Source organism: Sceloporus occidentalis, unplaced genomic scaffold (assembly GCF_023333645.1).
Source record: "Sceloporus occidentalis isolate IW3139 unplaced genomic scaffold, rSceOcc1.0.p SCAF_417, whole genome shotgun sequence".
NCBI lineage: Eukaryota > Metazoa > Chordata > Lepidosauria > Squamata > Phrynosomatidae > Sceloporus > Sceloporus occidentalis.
In genome coordinates, this window is record NW_028317397.1 from 315,076 (window position 1) to 333,704 (window position 18,629).

The 18,629-nt window shown below is 50.0% G+C and overlaps 1 protein-coding gene across 1 annotated transcript in view; it reads left to right on the forward strand.

The window, feature by feature from the left end:
• Positions 1-6,607, forward strand: part of LOC149272803 (cytochrome P450 2H1-like) — a 28,421-nt gene extending 21,814 nt beyond the window's left edge. Inside the window, exons 9-10 of the mRNA XM_089506715.1 lie at positions 5,833-5,974; positions 6,262-6,607. Coding sequence (XP_089362841.1) covers positions 5,833-5,974; positions 6,262-6,446 — 327 coding nt within the window. The 3' untranslated portion in view covers positions 6,447-6,607. The remainder of the gene's footprint in view (positions 1-5,832; positions 5,975-6,261) is intronic.
• The last annotated feature ends 12,022 nt before the right edge of the window (positions 6,608-18,629 follow it).

Below are 18,629 nucleotides of genomic sequence, written 5' to 3' on the forward strand. Positions count from 1 at the left end.
ACTGAAGAGGTCGCTGACCGTCTTGGGATGGAGCCTCCACTCGTGGCAGCCGATAGAGAACCTGCTGAACTGGTCTGCCAAGTCGTTTTATTCTCCAGGCAAGTGGATCGCCTGAAGGAGAACGTGCCTCGGGATGCACCAGTCCCAGATCCGGAGGGTGATGTCCAGGAGGGTTTGGGACTTCGTGCCCCCTTGTTTGTTGACGTAGTACATGACAGTGGCGTTGTCTGTCTTTAGCTGGACTACCGTGTTGGAGAGGCTGGATTCCAACGCTCTCAAGGCCTTTTCCACCACCAACATCTCAGACCGAGCGTGTGGGCCCCCCAGCCTTCCATTGAAGCATCCGTGGTGAGGGTGACCTGGGGCTGAGGCAGCGAAAAAGGCATGCCGGCGCAGACGTTGTGGGAGTCGAGCCACCCTTGAAGAGAGTGGGTGACGGGCCTCGGGATGGTGAGCCACTTGGAAGGCTGGTCCTCCATGGCATCAAAGACTGGCAGGAACCACAGCTGAAGCGGTTGGAAACGAAGCCTTGCCCATGGGGTGACGAACGTTGTTGAAGCCATGTGTTCTAGGGCTATCTGGACATCCCTGGCCTTCAGTCGTCTGTGCTTGAGGCTGGATCTGACAGCTGAGCAAAGGGAATGGAAACGGTCTGGAGGAAGATAGGCGACGTAGTCTTTGGAGTCGAGGATGGTGCCTATGAACTTTGTTCGCCTGGACGGGGTGAGATGGGATTTCTCCAGATTCACCAGAAGCCCCAGGGTTGAGAGGAACACCAGGGTGAATTCGACATCTTTTTGGAGCTCTTCCTCCAAGGGGGCTGCGAGGAGCCAGTTGTCCAGGTAAGGGAAGTTCCTGATGCCGTGTTGATGAAGGAACGCCACAATCGGTGCCATGCACTTTGTGAATATTCGTGGAGCCGTGGAGAGGCCAAAGGGAAGGCCGTTGTAGTGGTAGATGTCGGGCCCAACAGCGAAGGAGAGGAATCTTCTGTGACCTTCCTGGATCCCCACATGAAAGTAAGCGTCCTTCAAATCGATGGCCGCGAACTAAAGACCCCGATGAAGTAAGGGAAGGATGGAAGCAAGGGTTACCATACGGAACCGACGATATAACAAAAAGTCATTGAGGGATTGAAGGTCTAGGATTGGTCAAATGCCACCATCGGCCTTAGGTACTGTGAAATATCTAGAAAAGAAGCTTCTCAGGATGTCTTTGTCTTCAACGGGCGATATGGCGCCCTTACGCAAAAGAGTGCGTACTTTGTTGAGAAGGGTGTCTGAGAGGGGGGTGGAAACCACAGCTCCGGTTGGAGGGAGCTCTTCAAACTCGTGGGCATAACCCCTACAGATGATGTCTAAGGCCCACAAGTCGGTAGTGATAGAGGCCCAGGTGTTATAGAAGGGCCTAAGTCTATCCAGGAAGGAGGGAAAAGAAGAAGAGACGAAGCACGCGGGAACCCTTCAGGACCTCTTCTTGCCCTGGTCAGTATCCTGCCTGTGGTTCTTGCAGTATCGAGCCAGGGCCTGGCGTCAGCCAGAAGAAGAGGAAGACTGGGAAGGGTAGCGCTGCCTCTGGGTCTCTTGGTGCTGGTATGGATGGTCTTGTTGAAAGGACTGCTGCCCTTGGCCCTGCCACTGCCTTTGGCACTTCCTGAACGAGGCATGGGATAAATAAATAAATAAATAAATAAATAAAAGATTTATTTATATACCGCTTTTCTAAAAATCAAAGCGGTTAACACCATATACATATACAGTATTTAAAAAAAAACCATCAGAATACAAACATCATAAATACAAATTACAACAATAAAACCACATCTCATGCCAGCTCAACAATGCTGACGAGTGGGGAGAGCACATCGGGAATCAGGAGTCAGGGGTCAGGGGTATGCCTGCTCGAAAAGGTGTGTTTTTAACCCCTTCTTAAATTGGTTCAGTGAGGTGGCCGAGCGGAGCTCATCAGGAAGCGAGTTCCAGAGGTAGAGAAGGCCCTCCTGGTGGTATTAGCTAATCTGACCTCCGGAACTCTTAACAGTTGCTTCCCATTTGATCTGAGAGTGCGGGGCGGATTGTACGGAGAGAGGCAGTCCTCCAAGTACCCTGGGCCCAAGCCATTTAGGGCTTTATAGGTAATAACCAACACCTTGTATTGCGCCCGGAAGCGAATAGGCAGCCAGTGAAGGTCTTTAAGGACCGGTGTTATGTGACTGGTCCTAGGTGTATTAGTGACCAGTCTTGCCGCCATATTCTGCACCAATTGCAGCTTCCGTGTATGGTACAAGGGTTGCCCCATGAGGAGTGCATTGCAGAAGTCCAAACGAGAGGTTACCAGAGCGTGTACTACCGTTTCAAGGTCCCCCCGGCCCAGGTAGGGACACAGCTGGCGTATCAGCCTGAGCTGATAACAGGTGCTCCTGACCGTCGCATCCACCTGAGATGAAGTTGACATACTGTGCTTCCTTGCGGCCACCTTCATCCGGTACTTGTAATTCAGACGATCATCTGTGTCCTTATTGAACAAGCCAGAATCATCAAAGGCCATCTCTGTTAAGGAAAATGCAACATGGGATATACAGTAGAAGAAATAAAACATGTATGTGAGAGTCACTATGACTAAGCAAAAGCAATTAAGAAGCCACACAGGTGTAAAAGCTAATGTAATTTAGCAGTCCTAAATGCCAAGGACAGAAATGTAGAGTGTACAATTGAAAGCACCTGAGAATCATTAAGTGTACAAGGTGAAATGATGAAATCATTAAGTATGGGTTGAACTATGAGAACCAATCAAAATGAGTGTACACGCCCACTGGGTGGAAACTGACTTAGTGGGTGGTGTTTGACAATGGCTATAATAATTGCTATGATTGCCAATGTATTTTGTGGGTAGTTGGAGTAGTTTGGAGATATTTTGGAGATTGTAGAGATTGTGATTTGTAGGGCATATAGTTTTTGTATATAGTAGAATAAAGTAGATCTTTTGTATAAGACTACTGAGTTGTCTGGTGTCTTGAGTGAAGATACAAGAGCCAGCAGGATCCTGGAGAAGTTTGGAGACATCTGAGGAAGAAGAGTGAGAAGGCTTGGAGAGTTTGTCAGGATCTTCAGCCTATTCTCTGAAACTCTGCTGCTTTGGAAAAAAGCATTAAGCACTGGCCAAAGCTGGTCAGCGCCACTGCATAACAAGGTGATGAGTTAGAGCCAGAGGTGAAGAGCTACAACTCCCATCATCCCTGACAATCTCTTCAAGGGCTGCCTTGGCGCTCGGGCTGAGGTCAGAAGCACAGAGCCAGGCATGCCTGCGGAGAGCCACTGAAGCTGCCATAGGTCTTGCAGCACAGTCAGTGGAGTTGCGTGCGGAGGTAATCAGCCATCCACTGATGGAGTGGGCCTCATCTCTGACCTCTGCAAGTGTGTTCTGGCACTCCTCTGGGACGTCCGGATCAATGGTGAGATCCGCTCCATCAGGAACTGGACGTAGGTTCCCATGCAGGCTGTATAATTTGCCACCTTCAGGCCGAGTGCCGCAGCTGAATAAGCCTTTTTCGCTAAACCGTCTATCTTCTTCACCTCATGGTCAGCCGGCGAAGTTGACAATTTAGGGGTGAACGATTGTTGTGACCCCTCTATGATGGCCGAGTTTGGCTTCAGGTGGGACAATAGCCAAGAGCAGTGAGACGGCAAGATCTTGTACAGGGACTCTATCTTCCTTGAAGATCCAGATTGAAAGGCAGGTGCGTCCCTTTGCGATGTCTTCTAGGGACGGAAGCAATGGAATGGAAGGTGGAGTGGGTACCTTTGCATGGATTCTCCTCTCAATTGGGTCCTTGGCCTGTTCGTCCACGTAGGACAACTAGAGGTCCAAAGAATTTGCCATCTTTATGACGTGTTCAGAGAAGGTACGAACATCGTCCATGAGAGAAACCGAGCTGGGATGATGCAGCTGCTACGGTGATTGAGGGGCAGTAAACTCCTCAGACGACCCAGGTCCACCTGTGACAGATGAGAGTAGTCTGGTTCAGAGTCAGAATCGAGTTCAACTATGGCCCGAGACAGAGAACGGTGGGAGACGGCCCAAAGAGGAGGAAGTGACTTAGAAGCAGAAGCCGATGGCTTGGTTGTCGGCGCGGCTGAGGCCCTGGGAGCCGTAGATTTCTGGCTTGGTTTGGAGGCAGGAGACGGTGGGGCTGGAACGGGGGTCCTTTGAGCCCAACGGTCGAGGGCAACATCCTTGCTGACAGCAATGAAGTCTGAGTCCTCGGTATGGTGGACCTGGGCCGTGTGGACAGTTGTCTCGGGCATCGGTGTGGGAGAGCAGCGAAGGGACCGGATGGATGGAATGGAGTCATTGTCGTCCTCCAAAGGGATGAAACAAAGAGTCGCCTGGGCCGAAGGAGGTAGTGCCGACATCTGTCCAGCCGGTGTATCAAGTGTCGTCAGGTCCTCAGAAGGCCGGGGGGTGCAGTCAGCATCCCGGTGCTTCTTATGGGAACCCTCCTTAGAATGGGCCTTCTTGTGGTGGTCCGCAGATGGAGTAGAGCGCTTTGACTTCTTAGGAGGGACATCCTGGGCCGCAGACTTTGACTTCTTCGGTCCCGGTTGGTCCGTTGGGTCAGTGGACCAATGCCTCTTGGCAGCTGACTTAGAGCCCGAGTCATGTCTAGGAGCGGTATCGGCAGCAGAAGCAGGAGCAGAGTCCGAATCCTTGCCTTATCCTTCTTCTTGGAGCTCTGGCCCTCAGTAGAGGCCAGCTTGGAGCTTTGACCCTCTGTCCCACTAGATTTAGGAGGATGTTTTGAGGGTTTGGTGGTGGCAGTAGACTCAGTCTGTGAGCTGTGGGCCACTTTTGCACTCGTCCTGGAGGTAGCGCTTGGTGATAGGGCTCTGGGCTACGGAACCAGCTGGAGTCGGGTTTGAGGAGGTCGGGCGCGATGGTGCGAGGCTGCCGAGGCCGAGGCGGTCGGAGCGGCTTCCTGAGGCTTCAGGACCCCTTGATGGATGGCCGTGGTCAGGCGGGCCTCCCAGTTTTTCCTAGCCTGCAAAATCATCGACTTGCAGAGCGGGCAGTCCCTGGGGTTATGGGCCTCTCCCAGGCATAGGAGATTGGAGGAATGGGGGTCCTGAACAGGGATCTTACCCCCACAGACATCACACTTCTTAAACGATGCAGGCGACATCGTAGAACTCCAAAGCAAAGAAACCGAGAGTGAGGCGAAATCCGAAATCGTAGTGAGGTCCAGTCCGAAGGGTCAACAGTACATGGGGTGGGGGGTGGGGGTCAGAGCAAACGAAGTCAAAACGGTCTGAGTCAAAAGTCCAGTGAAAGTGCGAGTGAGCACAAGCAAAGTTCCCAAAGCAGCTAACGCGGCAGAAAAAAGGAACTAGAGAAAGAGCGGGAACGCAGGGGCTTTATAAGGGAAGGGCGGAGCTACTGCCAAAAAAGTTGCTAAAAGTTGCAAAGTACTTTGCCCAGTGATTCCAGAAGTTTCCGAAGAGCACTGCGCAGGCGGAGTACAACCCATTTGTATGATTCGCAGATATCACGAAGAAGAAGGACAGGGTCTCGCATCTGCCACCTGTTCTCCGCCATCACAGCATTGCTGCTGCATTGCCCTTACTGCTTTCATAGCTGTTTGGTGTTGCATGAGTGATGTAGAAACAACGATCCCTGGGTCAGACATGATGGGTGGCAAGAGGCGCGTGAGTCTTTGGGGTCCTCTGTGCCCCTGAGGGACCCTATGGACTGGGCTGTCCTTCCTCCTTGGGAAGAGCCTCCCCGGCCACCTTCCTGCCCACTTGACCACCTGGCATGTGCCCTCTGTCCCTCCAGGGCACCACTGTCTTCCCGGCTCTGAAGGCTTCCTTGTACGACCGGACCGAGTTCCCCTGCCCTGAGCGCTTCGACCCGGGGCATTTCCTGGACAGAAAGGGAGCCCTGAGGAGGAGCGAGTGCTTCATCCCCTTCTCCACAGGTAACACTCTCCTGGCAGAAATGCTGGAGAAACACACCTCCCACTGCCTCCTTGCAACTTTGATTGCATGAACAGACTGGGCAACAAGGTCTAAGGGCCTGGATTGGGGCACCACAGTAAGGGGGCACTTCCTGCCCAGTGAGCCATGAGGGTCTATTCCAGGCTCCTCTCCTATCCCCTCCCCTTTGCTAAGGGGGGCAAATACACCCCTTGAACCCCCACCCTGCCTTGCTCAGGGCACCCACCCACCCAGGGACCCCCTTCATGTTCCCCTTCGTTCCTTGCAGGACCACGGGCGTGCCTGGGCGAGCGGCTGGCCTCCACGGTCATATTTATATGCCTGGCCACTCTGCTGCAGCATTTCCAGCTGAGACCCCATGTGCCGCCGGACGAGCTGGACCTGTCCCCCACGGTGGGGTTCCTGACCGCTGCCCCCAAGCCCTACCGGCTCAGTCTCGAACCGCGATGGTGAAGAACTGCAGGCCGCCGGACGGGAAGGATCCCGCTCTCCTCCCTGGCACTGCTGCTGTTGACATGTGCCCCTCCTGCTGCCCATGAATGGATAGACAGGCTTGGCCTCCTCATTTTCACCTCAAATTATTCTCAAACCCCTTCGGGAGCCATGCCCTTGCACCTGCCCCCTCCTCCCTGTTTACCTGCCCTTGGCCTGAGCCCCATCCCACATCTTTGGGGTCCCCATAAGGGTTGCAAGGGGTCTGCCCACAGGGTCTCTCCCTGGCAGGGCCCCTAACGCAGGCCCCCATCATCATCATCATCATCAAGGCTCCTGCAAGCCTCCTGCCCCTTTGCTGCTGTCCTGGGGAGGAGGTCTCAAGGGCTGGGTTGCTCAAGGGCACGGCTGCCCAACTGACTGTTTCCGGCTGGAGGGCCGGGGGCATGCTTGCCAACCTGGCTCTTCTGGATTTCAGCGTAAAGGGAAAGGCAGAGCCCCAAAATGATGCGGCGGACGGAGGGGGATCTGCCATGTGGGATCCGTGGAATGGATCCATTCCCACCACAAAGGATCATGCTAAGATCCCAGGACCATGTACCCACCAAAAAGGAAATATAGGGTAAGAGACCCTTACACACAGAAGGTCTTTAAACTGACCAAAAAGACTAACCAGGGAAGTCTGGTATTTGTGAATACTAACAATAATGCAAAAGGATAGATAAACTCAATAGTACAATTTAAACATCCAGTGGAATAATAAAACCATATAAACCATCTAGAAAATAAGCATACATCAAAAATACTTTAAAGTAACCATAATGTAAGGTATCCCATCCCTAAAATATCTAACGCTATTAATAATCATGAAGGGAACAGCCAGATATGGATAAGATCGTGTCCAATGATTAAAATGTAAGTGCATTGAAAGAAGATAAGAAGTTCATATAGCTCTCGATGTAAGTTATATAGACCCCGAAGTGTGAAGGTCCTGCGGATGGAGGGTCACCTGTACAGAAAGTCAGGTGTAGGAACTTGAAGAGATCGCTGTTTCCCTTCCACGAAGTCTTTGTCCGTCTGTACCTTCATCTTTCTGTTTCATGACTCGGGTTTAATCCTGTAATGTTTTAATAATCTATAAAATAATTCATACATTACAGAAGTATTTCGTAATTCACCTAGAATAAATAAATGAAATACCAGCAATACTTTACAAGGTCAAAGCCGGTAGTTTTGTGTGTATTTTCTCCCTTCGCAACAGGAATGTGTTTTCAGCGCCTCACAAAATGAGAGAAAAGAGGGCCCAACGCTTGACTTTTCAGGGAGATTTCCATTTGTTTATGAGACAACTGACAGAAAGATTTACAGTTTCAGTGACTCATTTTGCTAATTAGAAACCATCGCTGGCTGCTATATAGGAGAGAATAGAATAGAATCCTAGAGTTGGAAGAGCCCCAGGAAGGGCCCTGATCCAGTCCAACCCCTTCTTCTTCTGCCATGCAGGAACTCCCCGTCAAAGCAGCCCCATTGACAGAGGGCCATCCAGGCCCTGCTTAAAGACTGCATCCAGAGACAGAGACCCCACTATCCTCCGAGGGAATGTCTTCAACTGTCAAACATCTCTTACTTTCAGGAAGTTCCTCCTAATGTTGAGGTGGAATCTCTTTTTCTGAACTTTGCATCCATTCTACCGGATACTATTCTCTGTCATAGCAGAAAATAAGGTTACTCCCTCCTCAGTGTGACACTTCTTCAAATATTAAAACAGGGCCATCATCATATCACCTCTTAACCTTCTCTTCTGCAGGCTACACATCCCCAGCTCCCTAAGTTGTTTTTCATAGGGCTTTATGGTTTCCAGACCCTTCACCATTTTTGTCGCCCTCCTTTGGACACATGGCTCCAGTTTCTCAATGTCCTTTTTGAATTGTGGCGCCCAGAACTGGACACAATATTATTCCAGGTGGGGCCTGACCAGAGCAGAATAGAGTGGCACTGTTACTTCCCTTGTTCTAGACACTATACTTCTATTGATGCAGCCTAAAATTGCATTGGCCTTTATAGCTGCCACATCGCACTGTTGACTCATGTTCAACTTGTGGTCCACTTGGACTCCTAGATCCCTTTCACACGTAGTTTCATTCAGCCTGGTGTCCCCCATAATCCTATATCTGTGCATTTTATTTTTCCTCCCTAAGTGCAGAACCTTACATTTCTCCCTGTTGAAGTTCATTCTGTTAGCTGTGGCCCAGCTTTCTAGTCTATTCAGGTCATTTCCAATTTTGATCCTGTTGTCTAAGGGCCATCTTCTTCTCCACAGAGCAACCTTTCCTTTCCTTTCCTTTCCTTGCCTTGCCTTTCCTTTCCCTGCTCTTCCTTTTGCTGCCGACATAACTAAAAAATCCCTTCCCATTGCTTTTAATCTGTCTGGCAAGCATAAGTCCATTCTGTGCATTAGCTTTTCTTACTTTCCCCCTCCAAATACTGACTTCTATGCCCAAATTCCTCTTTGGTGCTTTTTTCCTGGCTTAAGGGGGGGGGGCTGTATGAGGAGAGACTTAAGGAATGTTTAGCCTATAGAAGAGAAGGTTAAGAGGGGATATGATAGCTTTCTTTAAGTATCTGAAGGGGTGTCCTATTGCGGAAGGAGCAAGTTTGTTTTCTGCTGCTCCAGAGAACAGGACACAATGGATCAATGTATGCAAGTTCCAGGAAAAGAGACTCCGTCTAAACATTAGGAGCAACTTCCTGACAGCAGAATCATAGAATCCTAGAGTTGGAAGAGACCCCAAAAAGTGCCATCCAGTCCAACCCCCTTTTTCTGCCCTGCAGGAACTCTCAGTCAAAGCATCCCTGACAGATGGCCATCCAGCCTCTGCTTCAAGACCTGCAAGGAAGGAGACTCCATGACAACCTCCGAGGGAGTGTAAGGGCTGTTTGGAAGTGGAGGACTGTGTCTCTGAAGGTGGTAGAGTGTCTATCTTTTCAGGTCTTTTAAACAGAGGCTGGATATTCATCTGTCAATGGTGATTCTTTGATTGAGAGTTCCTGCATGGCAGAAGAATGGGCTTGGACTGGATCAAGGCCCTTCTTGGGGTCCCTTCCAACTCTGTGGTCCTCTGGTCCATTACTGCGAAGTCATGGCACATGTGAAAGAGGAATCCCACAAGTGTGGGGTTGGACGAAGACTACCAGCAGAGAATACAGATATAAGAGAGGAGCTCCAGTGCCCAGTGTGACGGTGTTGCTGTTGTCGATAGCGGATCAGCGTCAGTCATTGTAAATATGGGAACTGAGATGAAAAGCCTCCTTGAGAGTCCTGAGTCTGTTGTTGTTGTGTCTGCATCTTCTGTGTTTGGGAGAGAAGAAGTTCTCCATGTTGCACAAACTACAGAGCCTTCTGTGGCGCATGGTGTTCTTGGCGCAAAGATTCTGCGCGGGGCTTTTGGGTCACACTGCGCCAACCAGGGACCCCTGAGAGGGGGCTTCTAATCATAACTGCCTGGCAGATGCTGCCCACCTCCATCAAGGCCCGTTTTGGCCCCTCTTCCAAGCCACAAATCCCAGAGGAAGGAGCCAGGGCCATCACAATGGCACCCAAGCCACACTCTGGCTCTCTCCGACAGAAGCCAGGCGAGGTCTGGGGGATGCTGGGGGCTGCTGTCCAAGAGAAGGGGAGAAGTCCCTTCTCTGCTGGGGGGGGGGAAAATGCAACACCCAGAACCCCCCTGGATGGCCCTTAAGGTTGCAACACCCATCGTTCCCTGGATCCATGCTGGGTAGGGGATGCTGGGGACTGTGAGATTTGGAATCCTCTGTTCAATGATCCACAACCAACTGATTGTCAAAACAAAAAAGTTTATTGTAAGAGCACAGCGGAAGTGTCCTCAAGCCCTTTTTTGCAGAATCTGAAGCCCCAAAGGAAAAGCCTCACTTTAAACCAGCCCACAGCAACCCCCCCTTTCCCCCTTCCCTCCCAGATCCGGCCAATCCAAAGCAGCGGCCACCTTCTCCCAAGTGTCCTTGGCCAGTAATACTGACATCCGATTGCGTTTGGGTCACTAACTCTTTCTTTCTCTGGAAAACCAAAGCTAGCGAAACATACAGATTGACCAGTCTAATTGTTGACCAAAGGACTTCCCAGAATGAATCCACTGTCCCCCTTTTGTGTCCTCTCTTCCTTTTCCTCTCCGGCCTTCGACGCGGTCCTCTGACCCCTGTCTCTGGCTCCAGTCCAGAGGCCACCGCTTCCCAGGGCTGACCGGCTAGGTCCGGCCAATCCAAAGCAGCGGCCACCTTCTCCCAAGTGTCCTTGGCCGAGGGACAGTCCTTTATAAAGTGTTCTGTGGTCTCTTTGTACAGTTTTCCAGTCACACAAGATTGTTTCTGACACAACAGTCTAGGACACATTTGTTCTGCTTCCTTCAGCCAAGGCTGATTCCCCTTTAAACAAGATATTTGGTGGTAAAATCTCCATCGAATGTCCCAGAGAGCAAAGGGGACCCTCCGGTCCGTGAAACACTCGATGCTTTGGGGCCATTCTTTTAAATAGAGAGACAACTGGTCCCTCTTGGTGTCCTTTTCCATCTGCGGCTGAAAGAAAGCCACCCTCACCATTTCCCAATAGAGAAAACCCTTCAAGGTCCTGATGCATCCCGCCTTGGTCCGAAACCACTCTGCCAGGACTTTGTTCTGCTGAATCTGTCCATAGACCTCCCTGAGGAAGTTGGGGGCCGGACTGTTTCATGGCGGCCATCACCCAGAAAGGCACCGGTCCTTCCTCCCGCCACCATTTCTGGGCCCAGCTCTCATTCACCCAGTGATTGGCAAACATGGCCAGCCACCCCTCCAGGCCAGATCCATGATAAAACCATTGGCTGAGTTTCCCAAAGTTCTGGCTGAGGAAAGCTGAGAGGAACCTGAGTCTCAACGCGGGGAGGCCTAGCCCCCCTTGTTCCACTTTCCTATAGGCCACGGCCCATTGAGCCAAAGGGAAAAAGGCCGTTCCCCAGAGAAAACAGAAGACCAGTTTCTCTGCCTCCTTTAAGACATTTTGGGGAGGAGGGTACACTGCTGCGAGAGTCAAGGCCTTCGGCATCAGGTAAGTCTTTATGTACACTGCTTTCTGGTAAACATTTAACTGCCATAGTTTTCATCTCTCAAAACACGCCTTTATTTTTTCCACCCAGAGATGCCAGTTCTTTTCCCACCCGAAAAGTTTAATAGAGAACATTAAACCTAACATTTTATATTCCTCTAATTTTTCTGACTTTTCGCATTGCTCCTCCTGAATCTTATTAACAACTTCTACTGGAGTCACAATTAAACTTTCCTCTTTTCTGGAGAAGGAAACCAAATAACTTTTCTGCAAGTTTATCTGAGCCCCTGAAGCTTGCTGATATCTCTCAAAAATAGCCATAGCTGAAGCTATCTCCTTTCGATCGTTCACAAAGAGAGAAATGTCATCCGCGTGGGCTGCGTATTTCACCTGCTCAACCCTAGAAGCCTCTATGGGAAAAGGCATGACTCCTCTGCTGGGATTCAGGGTGACCCTCAAACCCTTCATGCTTTCTTCTGCCTGGATTTGGCAAAGGACCGAGTCTAGAACCATTTCTCCCACTCAGGACTGGATTGAAGAAAAGCTTTGTGAGGTGTGCGCAAACCGTGGCATCTCCCGGGATGGCCACCTGAGCCGGAAGAAGCTGGTCTCCATTTGCGTATAACAGTATGGCTTGCAGAATATTAACACACAGGTATCTGTCAAGGCATCCATCTACCTTCTCAGAGTATGGCCTCTCCACAAAGAGCCAGTCTGGTCTCTATGACTAGCTATGACTACAAGAGACATGGTCCCCCACCCGCATAGGAGCTGCCTTCTGAACAATCATATAATGTGGTCACATAAAAACAGGGCTTGCAAAGTTGCTTTCCTGGGTTGAGAGATTCTGGGAGACGTAATCTGGGGGGGGGGGGGGGGTCAGTTTTGTCCAAAAGGAACTGGTGAAGAAATAATGAGAGTCTATCTGGTTCTTTCTACAGTGATGTGAATCCCTTTTATTTCCTGTTGAAGTTTTTTGTTAACATAGTTTTCTAACTTTGCAAAACATCAGCATGGGCATATTCCCATAGCATTTGATTAGCCAGAGTAGCAGTGAGTCTCTCTAGGGGAATTTATACAAGTGGGAATTGTTTCCCACATGTATACTGAGATATAGGGCCAAGGATTATAGCGGCAAAATCATCTATATGAATTGTATTTTATTAAGGGAAGCATAGACCAGTGCGCACACATACCCTCACACAGGAGCTAAGGAACATTGGGAAAGGCTTCACTGACTGAATGATTACAAAAGGTCAGTGGCATCACTAGGATGCTGCAATGGGTGCACATCACACCAGGTGACACCTTCAGGGGGAGTGGCACCACCGCTCCTCAAACACCTGCTTTTGGGAAGAATGGGTTGTGGCCTTCATCTGCTTCCCTGTGAAATGCTATAAGCGATTGTGAGACTGGGGTGAAGAAAGCAGGGTCCAGAACATTTCTTCAAATTTAATTTTTTAAAAATAAAAATTTATCCTTTAAAATTTTCCTTTAAAAACATCACATTTTAACCAAATCTTCACTATGCATATGTAAATACATTTAGGTTGTGCATATGATATTGTAATTTGAAGGTATAATTTTAATTTTGCTAGTTGTTTATGTCACAACTATTAGCATTACACTCAGTGCTATATGGGAATTACGATTTATGAGTAACATTAGTGCAAAAACACATTTCTAAGGATTCTGAATGGTGTGAAATGGGAGGAGGTTAACAGAGGGGGTGACACCACGAGTTGCTGCACCAAGTGACACTGACCCTAGGGATGCCGCTGGCAAAGGTCTCGTTGCTCCGTTCCAGCTGTGATCTCATGGCTGGAATCGGGACTCAGCTGCTTGGAGCTTCAGGAAGGCAGCCTGAGTCGGAACCAGTTTGAAATCCAGGGAGACATGAGGTTCCCTGTACTCCATGCTAGCTGTGGGAACAAAGAAATTTGGGGGTGTTTTATAGGCCAAAACTAGCCTCAGGGCAAAGGTGTTTGTCGTACATCAAAAGAAATCAGATCTAGATTGTAAAAGGATCATTCTGTCTGGCAATGTCCAGAATGAGAATGAAGTTGTAAATAAGCCTTATCGGGCTTCTTCGTCAGAACATCATGCCTAAGGCAGTTTACAGACTGACCTTTTGGGGCGGCCTGTACCCGCCCCTTTCCCCGCCAGATCAGGGCCTCAGCTGCCACAGCGGCAGCCTCTGAGGCCCCGACCCGCCGCTTTCCAGGCCACGGGGAAGTGGATCGGGGCCTCAGCTGCCCCCCCCCCCCCCGACACAAAAGGTTTTTGCTTTATCTTGTCAGTCAGTGGAAAAATGGCTCCCCAGCCCCGGCGGTTGTCCTGAAAGGGGAAAGGGCCAACGGAAGGAGAAGGGGGAAATTCCAGCGCAGCATCATGGGAAATTTGTAACCGGTGGTCTTCAGGAGAACCAGCGGATTGGATGTACACACAGCCAAAGCAGCAGAGGTTTCACACTGGCCATCAATACGGATCCCGCTGATCCACTAATTTTGCGCACTCGCAAAATGGAAGAGCCGGCTGCCTTCAGTTCTGAACCCCGCCGTGAATACGCATTGACCAAAGCATATTCACGTTATATCACATTGGTCAATATATATTCTGAGCTCACATGTGTGGAACACCAATACAATATAACGCGAATATGCGTCGGCCAATGTGAACTGACCCTACTTCCGCGCTCAAAAAATCCCTGTGTGGTAAGGTCCCTTGTGTCCAGAGTTTCTGCCCCTGGGAGCGTTGCTGTTCGCTCACCAGGTGGGTCTCTTGCAAGACCACCACCTCATGCGCCATGGTTGCCAGAAGAGGAAGGATCTCCTGCCGCCTGTCGGCCATCCTCAGCCCTCTCACGTTCCAAGAGGTGATCGTTAGAGACAGCATGATTAATCTTGGCTTAACATTACCTTAACCCTGACTACCAAAAACCAAATAATAATAATAATGTCAATATTAAACATTTCTATAACCTTTAAACAGCTAATTGATTTTCCTTCCCAAACAAAGACTGACATTGTTATTATATTTCTTAATTTAATTTTAATTTTAATTTTAATTTTGAATTTTAATTTTGAATTTGACTTAATTTTAATTTAATTCTAATTTAATTCTAATTTTGAATTTGACCTAACTTTAATTTAATTCAATTAAAATACATTCAGATAAATTCTTTCCAAATAAAGGCTTCCCAACCATTCTAGTCTTGTTTGTTCTCTCCAGGATCCTCAGCCCTCTGGTCCTCCGATTCCAGCTGGGTCCTCTCTACCTCCTCCGGGGCAACCGGAGGTGTAGCCTCACCCATTTGGGGGGAAGAGGAAAGGGGTGAAGAGACAGGGGTTGGTAAAGAGGATATTGGGAAGGTGGAGACAAGGGAGGGAGCACTGGAAAGAGGAGGAGGAGGAGGAGGAGGAAGGGGGGAGGAGGAGGAGGAGGAGGAGGAGGAGGAGGAGGAATGCCTCCATCAGGGGCCAGGGGTAGAAGGGGGAAGGAAAGGGATTCTGCAGGGACGTAGCCAAGGGGGGGGGTTCTTGGGGTCCGGACCCCCCCCTTCCATTAGAAAAATGAATGGTGTGTGCTGCTGCGCCGCTGCACTCAAGCCCCATTATAATGGTGGCACTTAGTCTGGACCCCCCCCCCCCTTCCCAAAATCCTAGCTACGTCCCTGGATTCTGCATCTGTTCCGCAAGGCTCCACCAATCTATTACCAGATTCCTGTATTGAAGCTACTGTTTCTTCTGCAAACAACTGTGGTGAGTTCTCCGATGCTGCATTCCATGTGTTCTCTGCTAGTATTTTTACTAGTACTTCTGTCACTATTGGTTCAGCTGCTACTTCTATCAACATTGGTTCAGGGGGGTCTTTAGAAGGATCTTCAGGACTTTGGTTTGGGGGTTCAACCACCTGACCCACCTCCATCTGCTGTGTTCCTCCTATCCCTTTCTCCCCCTCTCCCTCATCCCTCTGTGTCTTATCTTCCTTTTGCTTTTTCTTCCTAGGGGTCTTTGGAGTCCTTTGCCCCTTCACTTCCTCTGTCTGCATGCGTTGTCCATCTGCTACCTCCTGGACAGCTACCAAGACTTCTCTATCGTGTGGCCTCCCCTCTTGTCCTCCTGCCCCTCGTCTGCGCACTACATTCCATTCAGCAGCTATTGTTTTGTCTTTCTTCCCTTGCAAGCAATGGGTCGCTATGCCTGCCCTTGTCCTCCTGCTGCTCTGAATTTGGTAACTTCTCTCTTGTCCTTCTTAAGTTCTCCCTCAAAACCCTCAAAACTTCTGCCCTTTCTTTTCCCGTTTTGGCTACTTGCTGGGCCTTCTGAAACACTCGAGCATCTTGCTGGTTATAATATGCCTGAGGGCACCAAAAGTAAGTGTGACCCAGTTCCCCACAAAAGTTGCACTTGATGCTGCTGTAGCACGCAGCTGTCGGATGGCCGGCTCATTCTCCTGCTATTTTCCCATGGTCCCCGGCACCTGCGGGAAAGCAGGGGGGGTCCGGCTCCCCTCCTGCTATTTTCTCACGGTCCCCGGCACCCGCAGGAAAGCAGGGGGGTCCCGCTCTCCCTCCGGCTATTTTCCCACGGTCCCCGGCACCCGCGGGAAAGCAGGGGGGGTCTGGCTCCCCTCCTGCTATTTTCTCACGGTCCCCGGCACCCGCAGGAAAGCAGGGGGGTCCCGCTCTCCCTCCGGCTATTTTCCCACGGTCCCCGGCACCCGCGGGAAAGCACGGGGGGTCCGGCTCCCCTCCTGCTATTTTCTCACGGTCCCCGGCACCCGCGGGAAAGCAGGGGGGTCCCGCTCTCCCTCCGGCTATTTTCCCACGGTCCCCGGCACCTGCGGGAAAGCAGGGGGGGTCCGGCTCCCCTCCTGCTATTTTCTCACGGTCCCCGGCACCCGCGGGAAAGCAGGGGGGTCCCGCTCTCCCTCCGGCTATTTTCCCACGGTCCCCGGCACCCGCGGGAAAGCAGGGGGGGTCCGGCTCCCCTCCTGCTATTTTCTCACGGTCCCCGGCACCCGCGGGAAAGCAGGGGGGTCCCGCTCTCCCTCTGGCTATTTTCCCACGGTCCCCGGCACCCGCGGGAAAGCAGGGGGGGGTCCGGCTCCCCTCCTGCTATTTTCTCACGGTCCCCGGCACCCGCAGGAAAGCAGGGGGGTCCCGCTCTCCCTCCGGCTATTTTCCCACGGTCCCCGGCACCCGCGGGAAAGCAGGGGGGTCCCGCTCTCTATCTATCTATCTATCTATCTATCTATCTATCTATCTATCTATGTAACCACTCCATTGCCATTCTCATGCCACCCCTAACCAACCCTCCCTTGGCTATGCTGGGGGTCCGGGGGCTGATGGGAATTGTAGTCCATGGCGACGATCTGGGCCTCTGCACTCGGGGTGCCGACCTTTTCAGACTGGCCTTACAGCCATTGGAATGAAAGGCCTGAGGCTCCAGGGCGCCTTCGGGTGTCTCCGGTGAGGCATAGCACCCTGAACGGAAATAAAAAGGCGCCTTTTAAGGTATATAGTGTGTGTGTGTGTGTGTGTGTGTGTGTATATATACCCGTAATATAAATATTATCTATATCTATATCTAATCTATAATACATAAAATATAAAGACTCTATCACCCTCCGAGGAAGGAGTGCATTCCACTGTCGAACAGCCCTTACTGTCAGGAAATTCCTCCTAATGTTGAGCTGGAATCTCTTCTCCTGCAGCTTGCATCCATTGTTCCATTGGGTTCTGTTCTCTGGAACAGCAGAAAACAAGCTTGCTCCCTCTTCAATATGACATCCTTTCAAATATTTAAACAGGGCTATCATATCACCTCTTAACCTTCTCTTCTCCAGGCTAAACATCCCCAGCTCCCTAAGTCGTTCCTCATAGGGCATGGTCTCCAGACCCTTCACCATTTTTGTCGCCCTCCTTTGGACACGCTCCAGTTTCTCAATGTCCTTTTTGAATTGTGGCGCCCAGAACTGGACACAATATTCTAGGTGGGGCCTGACCAAAGCAGAATACAGTGGCACTATTACTTCTCTTGATCTAGACACTATTCTTCTATTGATGCAGCCTAAAATAGCATTGGCCTTTTTAGCTGCCGCATCACACTGTTCACTCATGTTCAACTTGTGGTCTACTTGGACTCCTAGATCCCTTTCACACGTAGTTTCATTCAGCCAGGTGTCCCCCATAATCCTATATCTGTGCATTTTATTTTTCCGCCCTAAGTGCAATACCTTACATTTCTCTGTGTTGAATTTCATTTTGTTAGCTTTGGCCCAGCTTTCTAGTCTATTCAGGTCATTTTGAATCTTGATCCTGTCCTCTGGAGTATTAGCTATTCCTCCTAATTTTGTGTCATCTGCAAATTTGATAAGTATGCTCCCAATTCTGTCATCCAGGTCATTGATACAGATGTTGAATAGCACTGGGCCCAGGACAGAGCCCCACTGGACACCCCAATGGTCACTTCTCTCCAGGATGAAAAGGAGCCATTGTTGAGCACCCTTTGGCTTCGGCCGGTCAACCAATTACAGATCCATTTAACAGTTCCTTTGTCTATCCCACATTTTACAAGCTTGTTTGCAAGAATGTCATGGGAAACCTTGTCAAAGGCCTTACTGAAATCAAGATATACTATATCCACAGCATTCCCTTCATCTACCAAGATGGTCATTTTATCAAAGAAGGAGATCAGATTTGTCTGGCATGACTTCTTTCTCTGAAACCCATGTTGACTTTTTGTGATTATGGCATTGCCTTCTAGATGTTCACAGACTCTCTGTTTAATGATCTGCTCCAGAATCTTTCCTAGAACTGATGTCAGACTAACTGGACGATGATTGTTGGGATCCTCTTTTTCCCCCTTTTTGAAGATGGGGACAACGTTTGCCCTCCTCCGTTCTGCTGGGACTTCTCCTCTTCTCCAGGAGTCCTCAAAGACTATTATTGCCAATGGCTCCGATATGACATTTGCCAGTTCTTTTAATATCCTTGGATGGAGTTCATCTGGTCCCGGAGACTTAAATTCATTTAGATTAACAAGGTGTTCCTCTACTATCTCTTTACTTATTCTGTGCTGAAATTCGCCTATTCTGTCCTC